Below are 14,644 nucleotides of genomic sequence, written 5' to 3'. Positions count from 1 at the left end.
GGGGAGATAACCAAAGAGGGGACATGAGCCAGGAAGGACAGCACTGTTGCAAGATGTTGTAGAATAAATGGCAGCGAGAAGAGGACATTCCTGACTGTTGGCTCCTGTAGACTCTACTACGGGGACATTCAGCACCTGAGAGGCAGGGGTGGTAGCAGAAAGATTCAAGTTTAGGGGCACCTGAGTAGCTCAGTCGTTAAGCATCTGCCTTTGGCTCAGGTCATGATCCCAGGGTCTTGGGATCGAGCCCCACATCGGGCTCCCTGCTCGGCGGGAAGCCTGCTTCTCCCTCTCCCACTCCCCCTGCTTGTGTTCCTGCTCTCACTATCTCTCTCTCTGTCAAATAAATAAATAAATAAATAATCTTTAAAAAAAAAGAAAGATTCAAGTTTAAAGAGTGGAGAGGTAGGAATACAGTGGCCTCAAAGCGGGAGAATGAATATTAGTGTAAAACTGCCAGGCAATGTTGTGTGCCCAGGCCAACACACACAAAGTTGGTTGATCCTGAATCTGTACAGATGCCGACTGGCCCCACTGGGCGATCTGCCCCAGGAATGACCTTCAGCTCCCTAAAGGCACTAACACCAAAGCACCAACTCCCACCCCAGCCTCCTTTCGAGCCGTTTCAGAATCAGCGGCACCAGCCCCAACCCAAGTCACAAACTGGGTGTTCAGGCCTCTCAGAACCTTAGGGGCTCAAGGTAAGGCTCAAACCTGACGCCCCCAACCCCACAATAAAACCCGTGGGCAAGAACATAGGGATTCATTTGACTCTTATAAAGACAAATGGACTATATGTTTTTCTTTAAAAAAAAGTATTACTGGGAGCCTGGGTGGCTCAGTTGGTGAAGCATCTGCCTTCAGCTCAGGTCATGATCTCGGGGTCCTGGGATGGAGCCCCGCATCGGGCTCCCTGCTCAGCAGGGAGTCTGCTTCTCCCTCTGCTCTCTCTCTTCCCTCTCATAAATAAAATCTTAAAAAAAAAAAAAAAAAAGGTATTACCTCAGACAATCTCTCCAGCCTCCAGAGGGAGGAGCATTTTCTCTTTCTTTAAATGGTATAATCCTATTAATATATAAATTTTTATAAGTTTAAACTAAGCTAGTCTCCCATATGCACACACAAGATAACTTCGGTAAGGCATGAATGGATGGTTTTATGGATATTTTTATGCTCACAAATAACCTAACCATAATTGTAACTAAAAGGCTTATTACAAGTCAAGCCGGTTTTAAGTGTTCATGCAGTAGCTCATGTACTCCTCCTGACACCCTTTCAAGATAAACTCTATCATGGGTCTCATGAATGAAAAAACAGAAGTTCAGGAGGTTAAATGTCATGCCCAAGGTCACAGAGTAACTAAGTTGCTGAGCCATGATCTCATTTTTTTTACTTCTTGTTACTCTGCTCTTCTATGTCATAATATATGTATTTAAATAAAAGTGATCCTAAATCCTGTTCTGTAATTCAGCATCATGATCAGACTATTACATTTAGCAATCAATAGCATGGGTGCAAAAAAAAAAAAATCTACATTAAAACCCTTTGTTGGAATGCTTTACACTTTCCACAGAACTAAAATAACCTGTTACACAATTAGTCACAAATACAGTCCTCGAGTTCTTTGCCCATACACATGAGTATTGTCTAAAACATGTCTTCTTTGTAGCAGCGAGGCCCTGCCACCACTGTGCTTGGCCAAGTTCCCAAATCTGTTGTAACCTGTAGCTTCCCTGTCACTTCTCTGGCTCTCCCCTCCTGCTAAGCTTTGTTTCCTGGCAGTGATTAAAACCTTCTGCCACTGCCGGAACCACCACGGCCACCTTGGCTTTGTGGTTTGGCAAAGTATTTGCCATAGGGGCCAGAGCTTCTGCCTCCAAAATTTCCTCCTTTCATGGGTCCAAAATTTGAGGATTGATTGTTGTAATTGCCAAAATCATTAGAGATTCCGCCACCTCCAAAGTTGCTTCCATCATTACCAAATCCGTCATAGCCATCCCCACTGCCACGATATCCACCACCACCTCGACTGCCACCAAAGCCCCCTCGACCACTAAAGTTCCCTCCACAACCAAAGTTGTCATTCCCACCAAAACCACCTCCACGACCACCACCAAGTTTCCAGAACCACTTCGACCTCTTTGGCTAGATGAAGCTCTAGCCATCTCTGGCTTAGATAGGGCTTTCCTTACTTCACAGTTGTGGCCATTCACAGTATGGGATTTTTGAATGACTATCTTGTCTACAGAGTCATGGTCATCAAATGTTACAAAAGCAAAACCTCTCTTTTTGCCACTGCCTTGGTCAGTCATGATCTCGATCACTTCAATTTTCCCATACTGTTCAAAATAATCTCTTAGGTGATGTTCTTCAGTGTCTTCTTTAATGCCACCAACAAAAATCTTTTTCACAGTTAAGTGGGCACCAGGTCTTTGAGAATCTTCTCTTGAGACAGCCCTCTTTGGGTCCACAACTCTTCCATCCACCTTGTGTGGCCTTGCGTTCATGGCTGCATCCACCTCCTCCACAGTGGCATACATGACAAACCCAAAGCCTCTAGAGCACTTGGTGTTTGGATCTCTCATTACCACACAGTCCGTAAGCGTTTCCCATTGCTCAAAATGGCTCCTCAGGCTCTCATCAGTTGTTTCAAAGCTCAAACCTCTGATGAAGAGCTTCCGCAGCTGTTCAGGCTCTTTGGGAGACTCTGACCTAGACCTGATGACAGTGGGAGGGGAGACTTTAACGATGCTTACTCGGCGGCGTCCAGAGGCAGAAAGTATAACCCACTTTTGATAATGAAAAAGTTCCATGGTTATCGTTCCATGGCCACATATATAGATCCTTTTTTTAAAAAAAATTTTTCAGAAAGAGAGCAAGCAAGCAAGTGGGGGGAGGGACAGAGGGAAAGGAGAATCTCTGCGCTGAGCATGGAGCCTGACTTGGGGCTTGATCTCATGACCCTGAGATCATGACCTGAGCCAAAATCAAGAGTCAGTCGCTTAACTAACTGAGCCACCCAGGCTCCCCTAGATCCCTTTTAATGAATACATTTCATTCCAATGTGCATCTGTATCATATTTTCTGATTACAAACTATACAGCAATAAACATGTTTGTAAACACAACTGGGGACCCTCCTGTGAGCGGTGTTTCTGGGCATCGCTGACTCTTCCCAGTGCTATCTCCACACCATTTGCCACCCTGCCAAGTCCAACTCCTGGATCCCTCCCAAAGCCTTATTCCATTCTCCACTGTCACCTCTTCAAGGTCATTTCATCATCATCATCTACGGCAGACTCCAGATTGGTCTCCCTGCCTCCAGAGTGAGGTTCTGAAACACAAATCTGACCCTGTCACTTCCCTCCTTAAAACCCTTCCACGGCACCTAACATCCCTAGGACAGACACTAAACCCCCGCCATAGTTTACAAAGCCGTGTGACCCCTGCTTAACTCTCCAGACTCTTTTGTTAACCAACCACACTCCTTGCTCAACCCTGAAGTAGAAAAAGAAAAAGAAAAAAAAAGGCGGGGGGGGGGGGGGGGGCGTTAAAACCGAAGGGTTTTAAGTTTTTCAATAAGACAAACTATTGTCAGATTACAAACCCGAGGCTATTAAACACTTCCACTAGCTTTCAGTTTCACGCAAATTCCATAGAATACCAACTGCAATAATGATGGAAAAGATGTCAAATTCTGACTACAGATGCTACAGACCTTCAGGGGAAAAGCTTAGTTTTCATTCAACATTCACCAGGCTGTGTTCTCTTGCCTCCTGGCATTTGCAGAAGCTGTTTCCTCGGCCCAGAGCACCTCTCTTCCATCAAGTGTCCATCCATGTTTCTTCTCAGGAAGCCTCTCCTGCCCTTCCCTAAACTGGGCTGGAAAGTGCTCCCCATCAGCTGGTTCTTCCCGCCCCTGGATTCATTTTCCTGTATCCTGACAGCATTTCCGGCCAGTCTCCCCCACTGGACAACAGGCCCAAGAGCAGGGGCAATGTGTTACTTAACTACCACATATCACAGCCTTGGTCCCTAGCACAGAGGGGCCTGAGTACATGATTGGTTAAAACTAATGGAAAGAACAAAGTCAACTTAGGAATTTTGATGGTTGTACTGACCCTTCTGTGACTTGGTACCATTGCTCAGAATTGATCTGACAGAATATTTACATTAACATATTTAAAAAGCTTTGTATTCCTATTGAAGGTTCATCGGAATTTGAAGCCTGAAAAATGCCAGTGGAGGAGTACGCTAGGTATGGGTGCACCTTACCTAAATCAGAGCACCCTTAAGGTCCAGTGTGGTGCAACTGTCCTCCCCAAAAACAATCCACTTAGAGCATTACTGCTTGGACAGACTAGAATTGCAAACACGACATCTCGTAAGCTTTTTCGAGTAATGAAGCCAAACACATTATACTTAGTAAAATGTATACAAATAGCGGCAATCCCCGCAAAATAAAAATTATATTAATGGAGAAGCATCTGTCTAAAGTTCTCAAAGTCTCAACCAACATTAAGCACTTTGTACTTTTTTTTTTTTAAGATTTTACTTATTTGAGAGAGTTCAAGAGCATGCACACTAGAGAGCAAGGGGAGAGGAACAGGGGTAGGGAGAGAGATAAGTAGACTCCCTGCTGAGCATGGAGCCTGATGCGGGGCTAGATACCAGGGCCCTGGGATCATGACCTGAGCCGAAATCAAGAGTGGAAATCGAGTCAGACGGACTGAACCACCCAGGCACCCCAAGCACTTTGTATTCGGATTAACAGCAGATGAAGAGAGATCGCTCCATGCTCGATCTGACCAAGGACAGTTAACTAGCTGGTAAAGGACTAACTAGCTGCTATGCTCTCAGTCCTTTGTTCCTTCCATCACAAGAGACCCCTTTCCGAAGCTTCTAAATTTATTATAGAGTATGAAAACCACTCAGAATCATGTTTGCTTTTCATACGGCCCTGCTATATCTGAGGATGCTAGATCTAATACTCTTCTTTAAAACCAAGTGTCCAATAGTCTTATTTTTTTTTCTCTTTCAGAAGTCTACTAATTACAGAAAATCAGACTGATTCAGTTATATTTAGAAGATAAAAATTTTAATCAGTGTATGTGTTCCTAGTATTTCACGCCTATCTTGCCACTTCCTTGTTCGCTTCCTAACAATGGAGGGAATAAAGTACACTTCAAGGGGTGTATGTTTCAGGGAAAAATGGCAGCTTCTAAGATAAACCATTTAAGGGGCACCTGGGTGGCTCAGTCAGTTAAGGGTCCAACTCTTGATTTCAGCTCAGGGTCGTGAGATCGGGCTGCATCGGGCTCAGCGCTGGGCATGGAGCCTGCTTAAGATTCGTTCTTTCCCTCTCCTTCTGCTCTATTGCAATAAAATAAATAAAATTAAATAAATAAAATAAACTGAAGTGTTTAAGTTTTTCAATAAGACAGACTATTGTCAGATTACAGACCTTAGACTATTAAGACCTTAGACTTCCACTAGCTTTCAGTTTCAAGCAAATTCCATAGAATACCAACTGCAATAATGATGGAAAAGGTGTCGAATTCTGACTACAGACGCTGCAGACTCACAGGGGAAAGGCTTCCTACATAGGCTGATATTATGCAAGGATCAATTCAATTAGACTACATGGCCCAGGCAAGTAAAGAGAACGAAGGAAGCTAGAGCGAGAAGAGACAGTAGAAGGAACACTTCAGTTGTCCCTTCGGGCCACTTCATGAAGGATCTGTAGGACAGAAAGCCCACACTCCACCTAAAAGGCAGCCAGCACTCCACTGCCAGTCCAAGTGTACGAAACAAGGGCCAGATCTCCTTTTCCAAGAGACGCTCCAAAACCAGACGTATGTGAAACTTTGGAATTTTTTTTTTTTTTTTTTTTTAAGATTATTTATTTATTTATTTGACACAGAGAGACACAGCGAGAGAGGGAACACAAGCAGGGGCAGCAGGAGAGGGAGAAGCAGGCTTCCCACGGAGCAGGGAGCCCGATGCGGGGCTCAAGCCCAGGACCCTGGGATCATGACCTGAGCCGAAGGCAGACGCTTAACGACTGAGCCACCCAGGCGCCCCGAAACTTTGGAATTTTAAATGGTGGCAACAATTTTTAATATCCTCTATCCCAGCCCTCCAAAAAAGAAAATCCATGAGCAACCATCTACAATCTCTGATATTTTGATTCCAATCCCAGATTTGGAATCAAAGTAATAGCTCTTCATGTCTTTGGCATATCAATGAATTTCTGCGCTTCACGGTCCTCATCTGAAAAATAGGGTCATAAACTTGAAACACAATAATGCTTATTAAATACTTAAAACAGGGGCGCCTAGGTAGCTCAGTCGTTAAGCGTCTGCCTTTAGCTCAGGTCATGATCCCAGGGTCCTGGGATCGAGCCCCGCATCGGGCTCCCTGCTCAGCGGGGAGTCTGCTTCACCTTCTCCCACTCCCCCTGCTTGTGTTCCTGCTCTCGCTATCTCGCTCTGTCAAACAAATAAATAAAATCTTTAAATAAATAAATAATAAATACTTAAAACCGGTCCCAATACAGTGTAAGCAACTAAACAGAGTTTCCTATAGGTGAAGAGTGGATATTACTAACCATAAATTATCTGCTGCAATCTTCAAAGAACCTAATTAAAGATCCCAGGGAGGTAGAGTTCTCAGATTTAGAGCCTTTCAAATTCTGATTACTGAATAGTGAGTATTAAAGTCATTAGAAACCAAATAGAACCAGCAATAAAGAATGCTTAGCAATAGATATTTAATGAGCTGGAAGTGGCTCTTCTAATTAAGAGATCTAATAACTGTCACTAGTTAATGGCCACAGAAAGGCAGTAAAGTACACATTGAAGGGTGTATGTTTCAGGGAGAACAGTGGCAGCATCTAAAATAAGCTGTTAAAACAAACCAAAGGGTTTTAAGGTAAGTTTTTCAAATCAGATATACTTCTATTGTCAGATTATAGACCCTTGTCAAACACTTCCACTAATTTTCATACTGTTTTAAGCAAATTCCAAAGAATACCAACTGCGAGATTAGGAAGAGTCTGTTAAAGAAGTGCTTTATTAATACAAAACATACACACAAACTACTGAGTGCTAAGAAATTTAAATATCTAAGTCATAGCAAACAGGTGGCAATTCAACATCCAGGGTCGACAGAATGCTTGGAGACTGCAACAGATCTAGAAAACAGGAATTTCTTATTCAATATCAGCAAACGCTTTAGTCATCGTCCATCTCAACGCAGACATTGGTTGTCAATTTTACTCGTAAATTCTTATTTTCAACTTTGTCTAATGAATCCCTACCCCCACCCCAGCTAGACACACACACCCACACACACTTACTTCTTGAAATGTGGCTAAGATCCCAGAATTAACCTTCATTAGGAAATAAGTCTTAGACCTACCTGAAACTCAACTGTTCTCAGAGACCCAAGTAACAGCCAACAATATCACTGACATAATTTATAAAATAGTATACATTATCCCATCAGAACAAATAGAAAACATACTGCTGATAGCTTTTGACCACCAGCTAGAACCCAGGCTTCCGACCTTGGCAGTAAGAAGGTTTTGCCATTCTGCTATTGTGCTCAGGTGTCTTAATCCTAGATTAGCTTTGGGTAGAACTTGGAATTCTCGTTCCAAACAATTTTCTTACACTTCAAGTCATAAGCTAAGAAGCTATATCCTAAATTTAATCTTGTTTTCTGTATCTAAAACTGTCCAGATTCCAGAAGGACTTAATGTTACCTGGGCATCTGGGACTGAAAACAATACCAATTGAAAGCAGTTTTCATTATTCTAAAACCTCATCTCTGAGGTCTGAAATAGAAATTACTCGTAGGCTAACCTTCTATACAATTCTGCCCCCACAATAATGGAAATATTATGACTCAAATAATTCACAGCCCTTCTGGAAGGGCACTTGTTCACTTACTCGACTCCCATGGTGGAGAGGGCATCTTCAGAGGTGAAGGGGGGCCCAGGTGCAACAGCTTCTCGAGTTCCCTCTCCTCATCGAGGATCATGAGAGGCACTCCACTCAAGGGGAGGCGTGCAATCTGGTGCTCTTCAGGCAGGTCAAAACTCTCAAAATCTGCCACAAAGACAAAAGCACTTTATCAGGACAGTGGTTCTCAGAGGGGTCAGTGGCCCCCTGGGGGGTCTGAGACCCTTTCAGTGGGTCTATGAGGTCAAACTATGTGCTCAGTAACATTAACACCTTCTTCCGCTGTGTTGACATTCGTGGTGATGGTACAAAATCAACAATGGACGGAACTGCTGTGTTTCAGCACAAGTCAAGGTGGTGGCGATAAACTACATTTTATAGTCCCTATATTCCTCAGTACCATTCACTTGCAGTAAAACATTGCCAGCTTCACATCTCACTTTACCATCTGCAGTAGGAAGTATTAATTTTATTAGCTCTCAACCCTGAGGAACAGTGGTCTTTTTAGTATTCTGTACGATGAAGTACACCATAAAGCACTTCTGCTGCATGCCAAAGTACCAGGTGAGCTCCAAGAAAAAAAGATTTGTGTGATTATTTGGTTTGCAAGCTAAACTAGAGGCCTTTTTCCTGGAACACTGTTTAGTTGAAATAGCAACGGAAAGACAAACTGGTTACTCAGACTCGGGTATTTGTAGCACATTTTCTCAGAAGAATGAAAGAAGTCTATCCTTCATGAAACACAATATTCGTTGCCAATGATCACCATTTCAAGAAAGAAAAAAAAAAACTTTGGAAAAATTTTGGAAAACTTATCCACAATCATTAGCTTGCCAACTTCCTAATACTTACACTTTTCTGATGAGATCAGTGGTGACATTAACAAATGTGTGTTTGATATTGTATAATGAAACACTTCAACATTTGGATGATCTACATTTCTCAGTGAATCATTATTTCTAGATGATCAATGTGTGATAAATGCAAAAATTGATTCAAAGTGCAGAACAGCCCAGTGGATTTTATTGTCAGAGTACAAAATGTTCACTGATAGGGTTTTAGATTACAAATTGCAGCCATACATTCGGAAACTGCCACTTGTTGGGTTTTAGTGCAGTATGAAAGAAAACTCTCCACACTTATCTGAAAAGACTATTGAAATGCTCTTCCCTTTCTTAACTGCGTATCTGCATGAGGCCAGATTTTCTTCATGTACTTCAACCAAAAGAGATGCAATAGATTGAATGCAGAATCAGAGGAGAATCCAGGTGGTTTTATGTTAAGCCAAATTAAGCAAGTTTTCAAAAATATAAAATCATGCAATTCTTCTAAATGTTTTAGAAAAGTTATTTTATGTTAAAAAAAAGTTACTTACATTAATGTAATGGGTTTTTAAGGAATTCATTTTTTTATTTAAATTTCCTGCATTAGGAATTAAAATTGATAAACACCACACAAACAAAAGTTCTTTGGAGTCTTCACTAACTTTTAAGAGTTGCAGAAGTCCTAAAACAAATTTGAGAACTATTGGGTTAAGTAACACTCCTTCTAATAATCCAAGTGCCTTATTTCTTAGGATTATTTAAAGTAGATTTTTTGGGGGCCACCAGCCTGACTCAGTTGGTAGAGCATGATATTATTGATCTCAGGGTCAGGAGTTCAAGCCCTATATTGGGCAGAGAGATTACTTTAAAAAAAATTTTTTTAATTAAAAAAGAAAATACAATAGATTTTTCTTGACAGTAACAAAAATAGAATTTAAATATAGATTCTTTCCTCTTTTCAAGGGATTTAGCATTTCCTCAAAAGAAGGAAGATGAAAGGAGAACCATTATTTTCTGAAGTGTGAAAGTTCTCTAAAGCCTAAATACTAGGAATTAGTCTACTCTTTTCAAGACTACTAAAACCCAGAAATTAAAAAGGAATTGATAGGTGACTACTTAACTTAAAACCCCTTAATTATACGGTGCGCCCAAGTGGCTCAGTTGGTTAAGCATCTGCCTTTGGCTCAGGTCAGGATCCCAGAGTCCCAGGATTGAGCCCCGCATTGGGCCCCCTGCTCAGCGGGGAGTCTGCTTCTCCCTCTGCCCCTCCCCCTGCTTGTGCTCAGTCTCTCTCAAGTAAATAAATAAAATCTTAAAAACAAACAAAAAAAACCCACTGAATTATGAAGGAAGCCATAAACAGACAAAAGACTCCAGAGGAAAAAAATCTGCAACATAATAAGGTTAAATTTCCTGTATCCACAAAAGCTATTAAGGAGAAGGAAAAGGAAAAAAGGAAAGAAAGACCTATTATCAAAGGAAAACAAAGATACCAACAGGAAGTTAAAAAAAAAGCTACAGAAGGCCAATAATCAAATATGCTCACTACACATACATGCTCCCCAATTTAAAACAATGAGATACTCACTGCCTTTTTGAGAACAGTTTTAAAACATTTGCTGTTAGAGATTAGAGGAGAAGCAGGCATCCTCAACCACTGTAGGTGGATTCAGTAATTTATGCTATTTTGGAGAGCAACTTGGCAGTATCTGTTTCCTCAAACACAGCATATTGTAGTCCTCCTTCCTGATCAATATGCATATATCTACCTCATTTTCCTTAATGGCTAAATGGTAATCATTAGCATGGAAGCACTACATTTTATCAAATCTTAATCACATTCCGTCAGAGACTCAGCAATCCTTCTTAAAGTTTACTCCCAGCTATCGTCACAAACTCACAATACAATTTCGAGAACTCTAACTGCAGAATTGTATTATATAAAAGCCAGCGACAACCTGGATGTACAGAATGACTAAATGCCCTTTGGCTGAAAGGGCAAACAAAAATGCCAGCTCCCAGAACCACTCCAGTCCTTTGCTCTACCTCGGGATCTCTGCACACACTTAAGTGCGCTGCTCTGCCTTGCCCCCCCGCCCCCCATGAGCTCTCCCCTGATAGCCTTTAAAAGGCCACATCATGTCACGTCCTGAGAGAAACGTTCCCTGCTCTTCCAGGTGAGTTTCAGTTCCCCCTAATGGGCTGGTTTTCTCCTTCTCACACTTACAGTGAGAGGATGTTTTCAGTGTTTGCCTTTCCCTCCAAATCGTGGGCTCCCTCAAGGTGGGGCCTGGCTTGTTAACCACTGCATCCAAAGCCTGGATACAGTAGCCTCTCCTCAAACGGAAGAAAATTAAAGCTTGAAAAGGTGCTTCTATAACAGAAAATACTTTGGATACATGTAGCAGGTTGAAGGGAGTAAAAATACACACATATCACAGACTATGTGGATTTTTTCAGACATTGTTCAACTTGACATTAAACCCACTTTCTAAAAGCCTTGCTAGGAATACGGTCCACTTCAGACTTGTTCAATGTTAGTGAACACATCTTATCTCCCTTATGTGGTAAGTTTTTGAGGGAACAATGTTCTCTACATCTTTGCACAAATTCCCCTTCTGACCTAAGATGTTCCTTACAAATAAATCCACCAACAAGTACTTTTATTCAAAGAAACCCAGATTCAGACAGTCTTATTACAGTTTTGGGTCATAGGTCATATTCATATCCATATCAAATTAGAGTTGAATTGGATTCTAAGAGACACTCAAGACTAAAGCATTTTTGTAATACCAAAAGAATACTACCTAAAGGATTGAAGGGAAAGAATTTTTCTATTTCTGGATAGGTGTCATCCGAGGCAGGAACAGAGCTTTTTGCTTTGATAGTCTTCTCAGTCACCTAAAACCACCCAAGAAAATATGAATTAGTGAAAGGGGAAGCCTTGTCAACTGATTAGGACAAAAGATCATAGTCTTTTTTAAGACATGTGACTGCTTCACCAGTTTTCAATTTCATGCTGACTTCTAAAAAACCATAGTCCTTAGTTCTCATAATTACATACCAATACAATTCAGCAAGCAATTCTAGTAGCATGGCTCACAAGTTAAGTCTGAAATTTAAGTATCCACACCTCTTAACATAAGTCACCAAGTAGGCAGAGTTAATTCAGAGCTAATCAACTCAGTCACTCAACCTGTCAGAGAAAACAGCATGAGTCACCCAAATAGAAGCTAATCCTAGAAGCCATTTTTGGCTTTTGGAAGGGTGATTTCCATCTGTATTTCCATCAGTGTTACCTTAATTATTTGCTTGGTTAATATTAAGTTGAAACATACCCACTGAGTTAGAGTCAGCAAAAGACAGTCAAGGACTTTAGAAGCCTGGTAATTCCCTAGTGTAAAATTGGCAGATAAGCAGTGTACCGTAGCAGGCCAAAGCAGAAGACTGCATGTTCTTGATCCAACTTTATATCATATGTGCATACCTAGAGGAAATCCTTAAAGTAGGGTTTCCCATACTTCAGTTCTGTGTCATGTTCTCACTATTTTTGCCATAGCCTTGCAATACTTGAACTTAACATTTCTCTTACTCAGTTTTTTAAAAGATATCTTGTCCTAAACCACACTACAAGTCTTATTTTAATATAAAGTACTAGTTTTGTTTTCCCTAATACATAGTAAAACCATTTATTTTATCAAATGAAGTGTAAATCTACATGCTGAGTCATCTTTCACAGCAAAGTCTCCTCAGTCTGGGATGCACAGACCTTTAGCTCATGCACACACACAAAAATCAACATGCTAGCAAAGTAGAGTACCTGGTGCTTGCTCCAGGAGGCTGGGGGGAGGATGGTAGCACCTGAGCTATTATATTAGCTCCCTGACCTCCTGCAAAGGACCCTCCCTCTCAGTACTTTCTGTATCCATAAGTAGATACTACCAACCAATCCGCTTCAACACTAGTTAAGAGCAGGTGAGGCAAAAATATTCACCAGCTGCTTCTGAGACTTCTGATCTCAAGGCACAGAGAAAGACCACAAAAAGAGTATGCTTCCCTCCCCTTAATCTATGTTTGGTAGCCTCTATCTCCTTGTATTCACAAGAGAGAAAGCAAGGTAGGATGCCAATAGTCATTTTAAGAGTCAAAAGTGCTAGAGTGGGGGCGCCTGGGTGGGTCAGTCGTTTAAGCGTCTGCCTTCGGCTCAGGTCATGATCCCAGGGTCCTGGGATCGAGCCCCGCATTGGGCTCCCTGCTCAGCGGGAAGCCTGCTTCTCCCTCTCCCACTTCCACTTCCCCTGCTTGTGTTCCCTCTCTCGCTGTGTCGCTCTGTCAAATGACTAAATAAAATCTTTAAAAAAAAAAAAGTGCTAGAGTGTTTCAACAGTGACTTTGCAGCCAACACTTACCTTTTTGGCAGAGAAGTTTGGCTGCTTCTGTTTGAGAGATCCATTAGTCTTTACTGAGTTTTCTGTGGCTCTGTTGACAGTTCCCAAAGCCTTTCTGGCAACTTTAGGTAAGGCTGCTTGAGCACCAAACATTTTGCCTACACGTGGTGTTGAAACCTGAGATCTCCCATCTAAAGCTTTGACTGCTAAAGAAAAAGGCTTACCGTAAGATTATGCAGGCAATAAACACCTGTGCAGCTTGAAGGCTGACGGTGTACATCAACCTGGCCTCATTCTCATCCCCAAATTCAACCCCCACTTTTGACGGTGGCATGGCCGTATGCCTAACAGTACTTCATTTCTGTACCCTCTTAAATAATCTAAGGTACTGAACATGAAAAAGAGACCCCTAACAAGCACGTTGCAATAGCGGCATTCGGTAATACCCGACTCAAGTTGCCAACGAAGTACGCGGAACGCTTCTCCCACTCCGGGCCACGCCCACAACTGATTCACAATACCTGTAACTCGCGTTGCAGCCTGTGTACTTACGAGGCCTAGACCCCGGCTTCAGCCCGTCCTTGGGAGCCACACGGGCGCCTGGTTCTCCATTTTCTTTATCAACAAAGATCAGGGTAGCCATTTTGGACTAGCTGCGGGTATGAAACACATATAGACCGGGGGGTTAGGGAAAATGAGAAGTTAAGGTGTGGCACAGGCCAAACTTTCTACCCTGGGCACGTCCACGTAAGAACTAGAGCTGAGGAGCGAGCGAAGCCCGTTCTTGAGCCAACAGGCATTTAATCCAGCTCTTAACTCTTGAAGCCTACGCCGGAGGCTCTGAGTTCCAGAAGAGTCGGCGGTTTGGGGCTGGCACAGGTCCTGGTACTCATCAGAACGGGGGCTGCGCGAGCAGTCCGAGGCCGTGGCTCAACCCGGCTCGGCGCTACACGACCCCGGGAAGCCCCAGCCCTCGACCCCCAGGCCCTCCGGCCTCCAGCCCACCTCCTTCCTCGCGGGACCCGCGCGCCCAGCCACTCACGACCTCACGGTCCACCCACGTCGGAATCAACAGCCAAATTCAACCAAGATTCGGTCTCCAGCGATCTCGCCAGACTCCAAGTTTAAACCACAACTCACGCCCCTATTGGTTCATCTTCGCAGGAGGCGGGACCGTGGGTGGGCGGAGGCTCCCAGGAAGAACCAATGGGAGGAACCCAAGCTCCCGCGGCACCGCCTGGAAAGCTTTTCCCGGGAAGTTTGTAGCTTGCTTCGTGGGAAGAAAAAAACCAAACCTGCTGACACCTTTACTTCTAGGTGTTGTTAACCTGCGCCTCACAGAGATAGAAAGGGAGTGAATATGGTCTTCAATTCCAGGAAATAAATGATTATTATGATATCAAGATACAGAGTTTGGGTTTTTTTTCCTGAGACACTTAGGTGGCCAGGAAGTTCTTAAATGAAAA

At 42.7% G+C, this 14,644-nt stretch overlaps 1 protein-coding gene and 1 pseudogene across 8 annotated transcripts; both read right to left on the bottom strand.

Moving 5' to 3' along the window:
- Positions 1-1,568: 1,568 nt before the first annotated feature.
- Positions 1,569-2,813, bottom strand: LOC118542966 (heterogeneous nuclear ribonucleoprotein A1-like; annotated as a pseudogene).
- Positions 2,814-7,054: 4,241 nt separating this feature from the next.
- PTTG1 (PTTG1 regulator of sister chromatid separation, securin) lies at positions 7,055-14,360 on the bottom strand. Of its 8 annotated transcripts, none has more exons than XM_036103613.2 (6): positions 14,221-14,360; positions 13,731-13,831; positions 13,200-13,384; positions 11,598-11,691; positions 7,955-8,113; positions 7,055-7,194 (listed from the first exon to the last, which is right to left on the bottom strand). In XM_036103613.2, the coding sequence occupies exons 2-6, from the start codon at positions 13,819-13,821 to the stop codon at positions 7,118-7,120; spliced, it is 606 nt and encodes a 201-aa protein (XP_035959506.1). In that variant the 5' UTR covers positions 13,822-13,831; positions 14,221-14,360; the 3' UTR covers positions 7,055-7,117. The 8 variants fall into 8 exon arrangements, with proteins under 8 accessions (XP_035959506.1, XP_035959511.1, XP_035959510.1 ...); XM_036103618.2 differs by having other exon boundaries at positions 13,200-13,381; XM_036103617.2 differs by having other exon boundaries at positions 13,200-13,381; positions 14,184-14,333.
- Between the last annotated feature and the right edge of the window lie 284 nt (positions 14,361-14,644).

This window comes from Halichoerus grypus, chromosome 2 (genome assembly GCF_964656455.1).
Source record: "Halichoerus grypus chromosome 2, mHalGry1.hap1.1, whole genome shotgun sequence".
In the NCBI taxonomy this organism is placed as follows: domain Eukaryota; kingdom Metazoa; phylum Chordata; class Mammalia; order Carnivora; family Phocidae; genus Halichoerus; species Halichoerus grypus.
The sequence above is the reverse complement of the archived record's forward strand: the minus strand, read 5'-3'. Positions and strand labels throughout refer to the sequence as shown.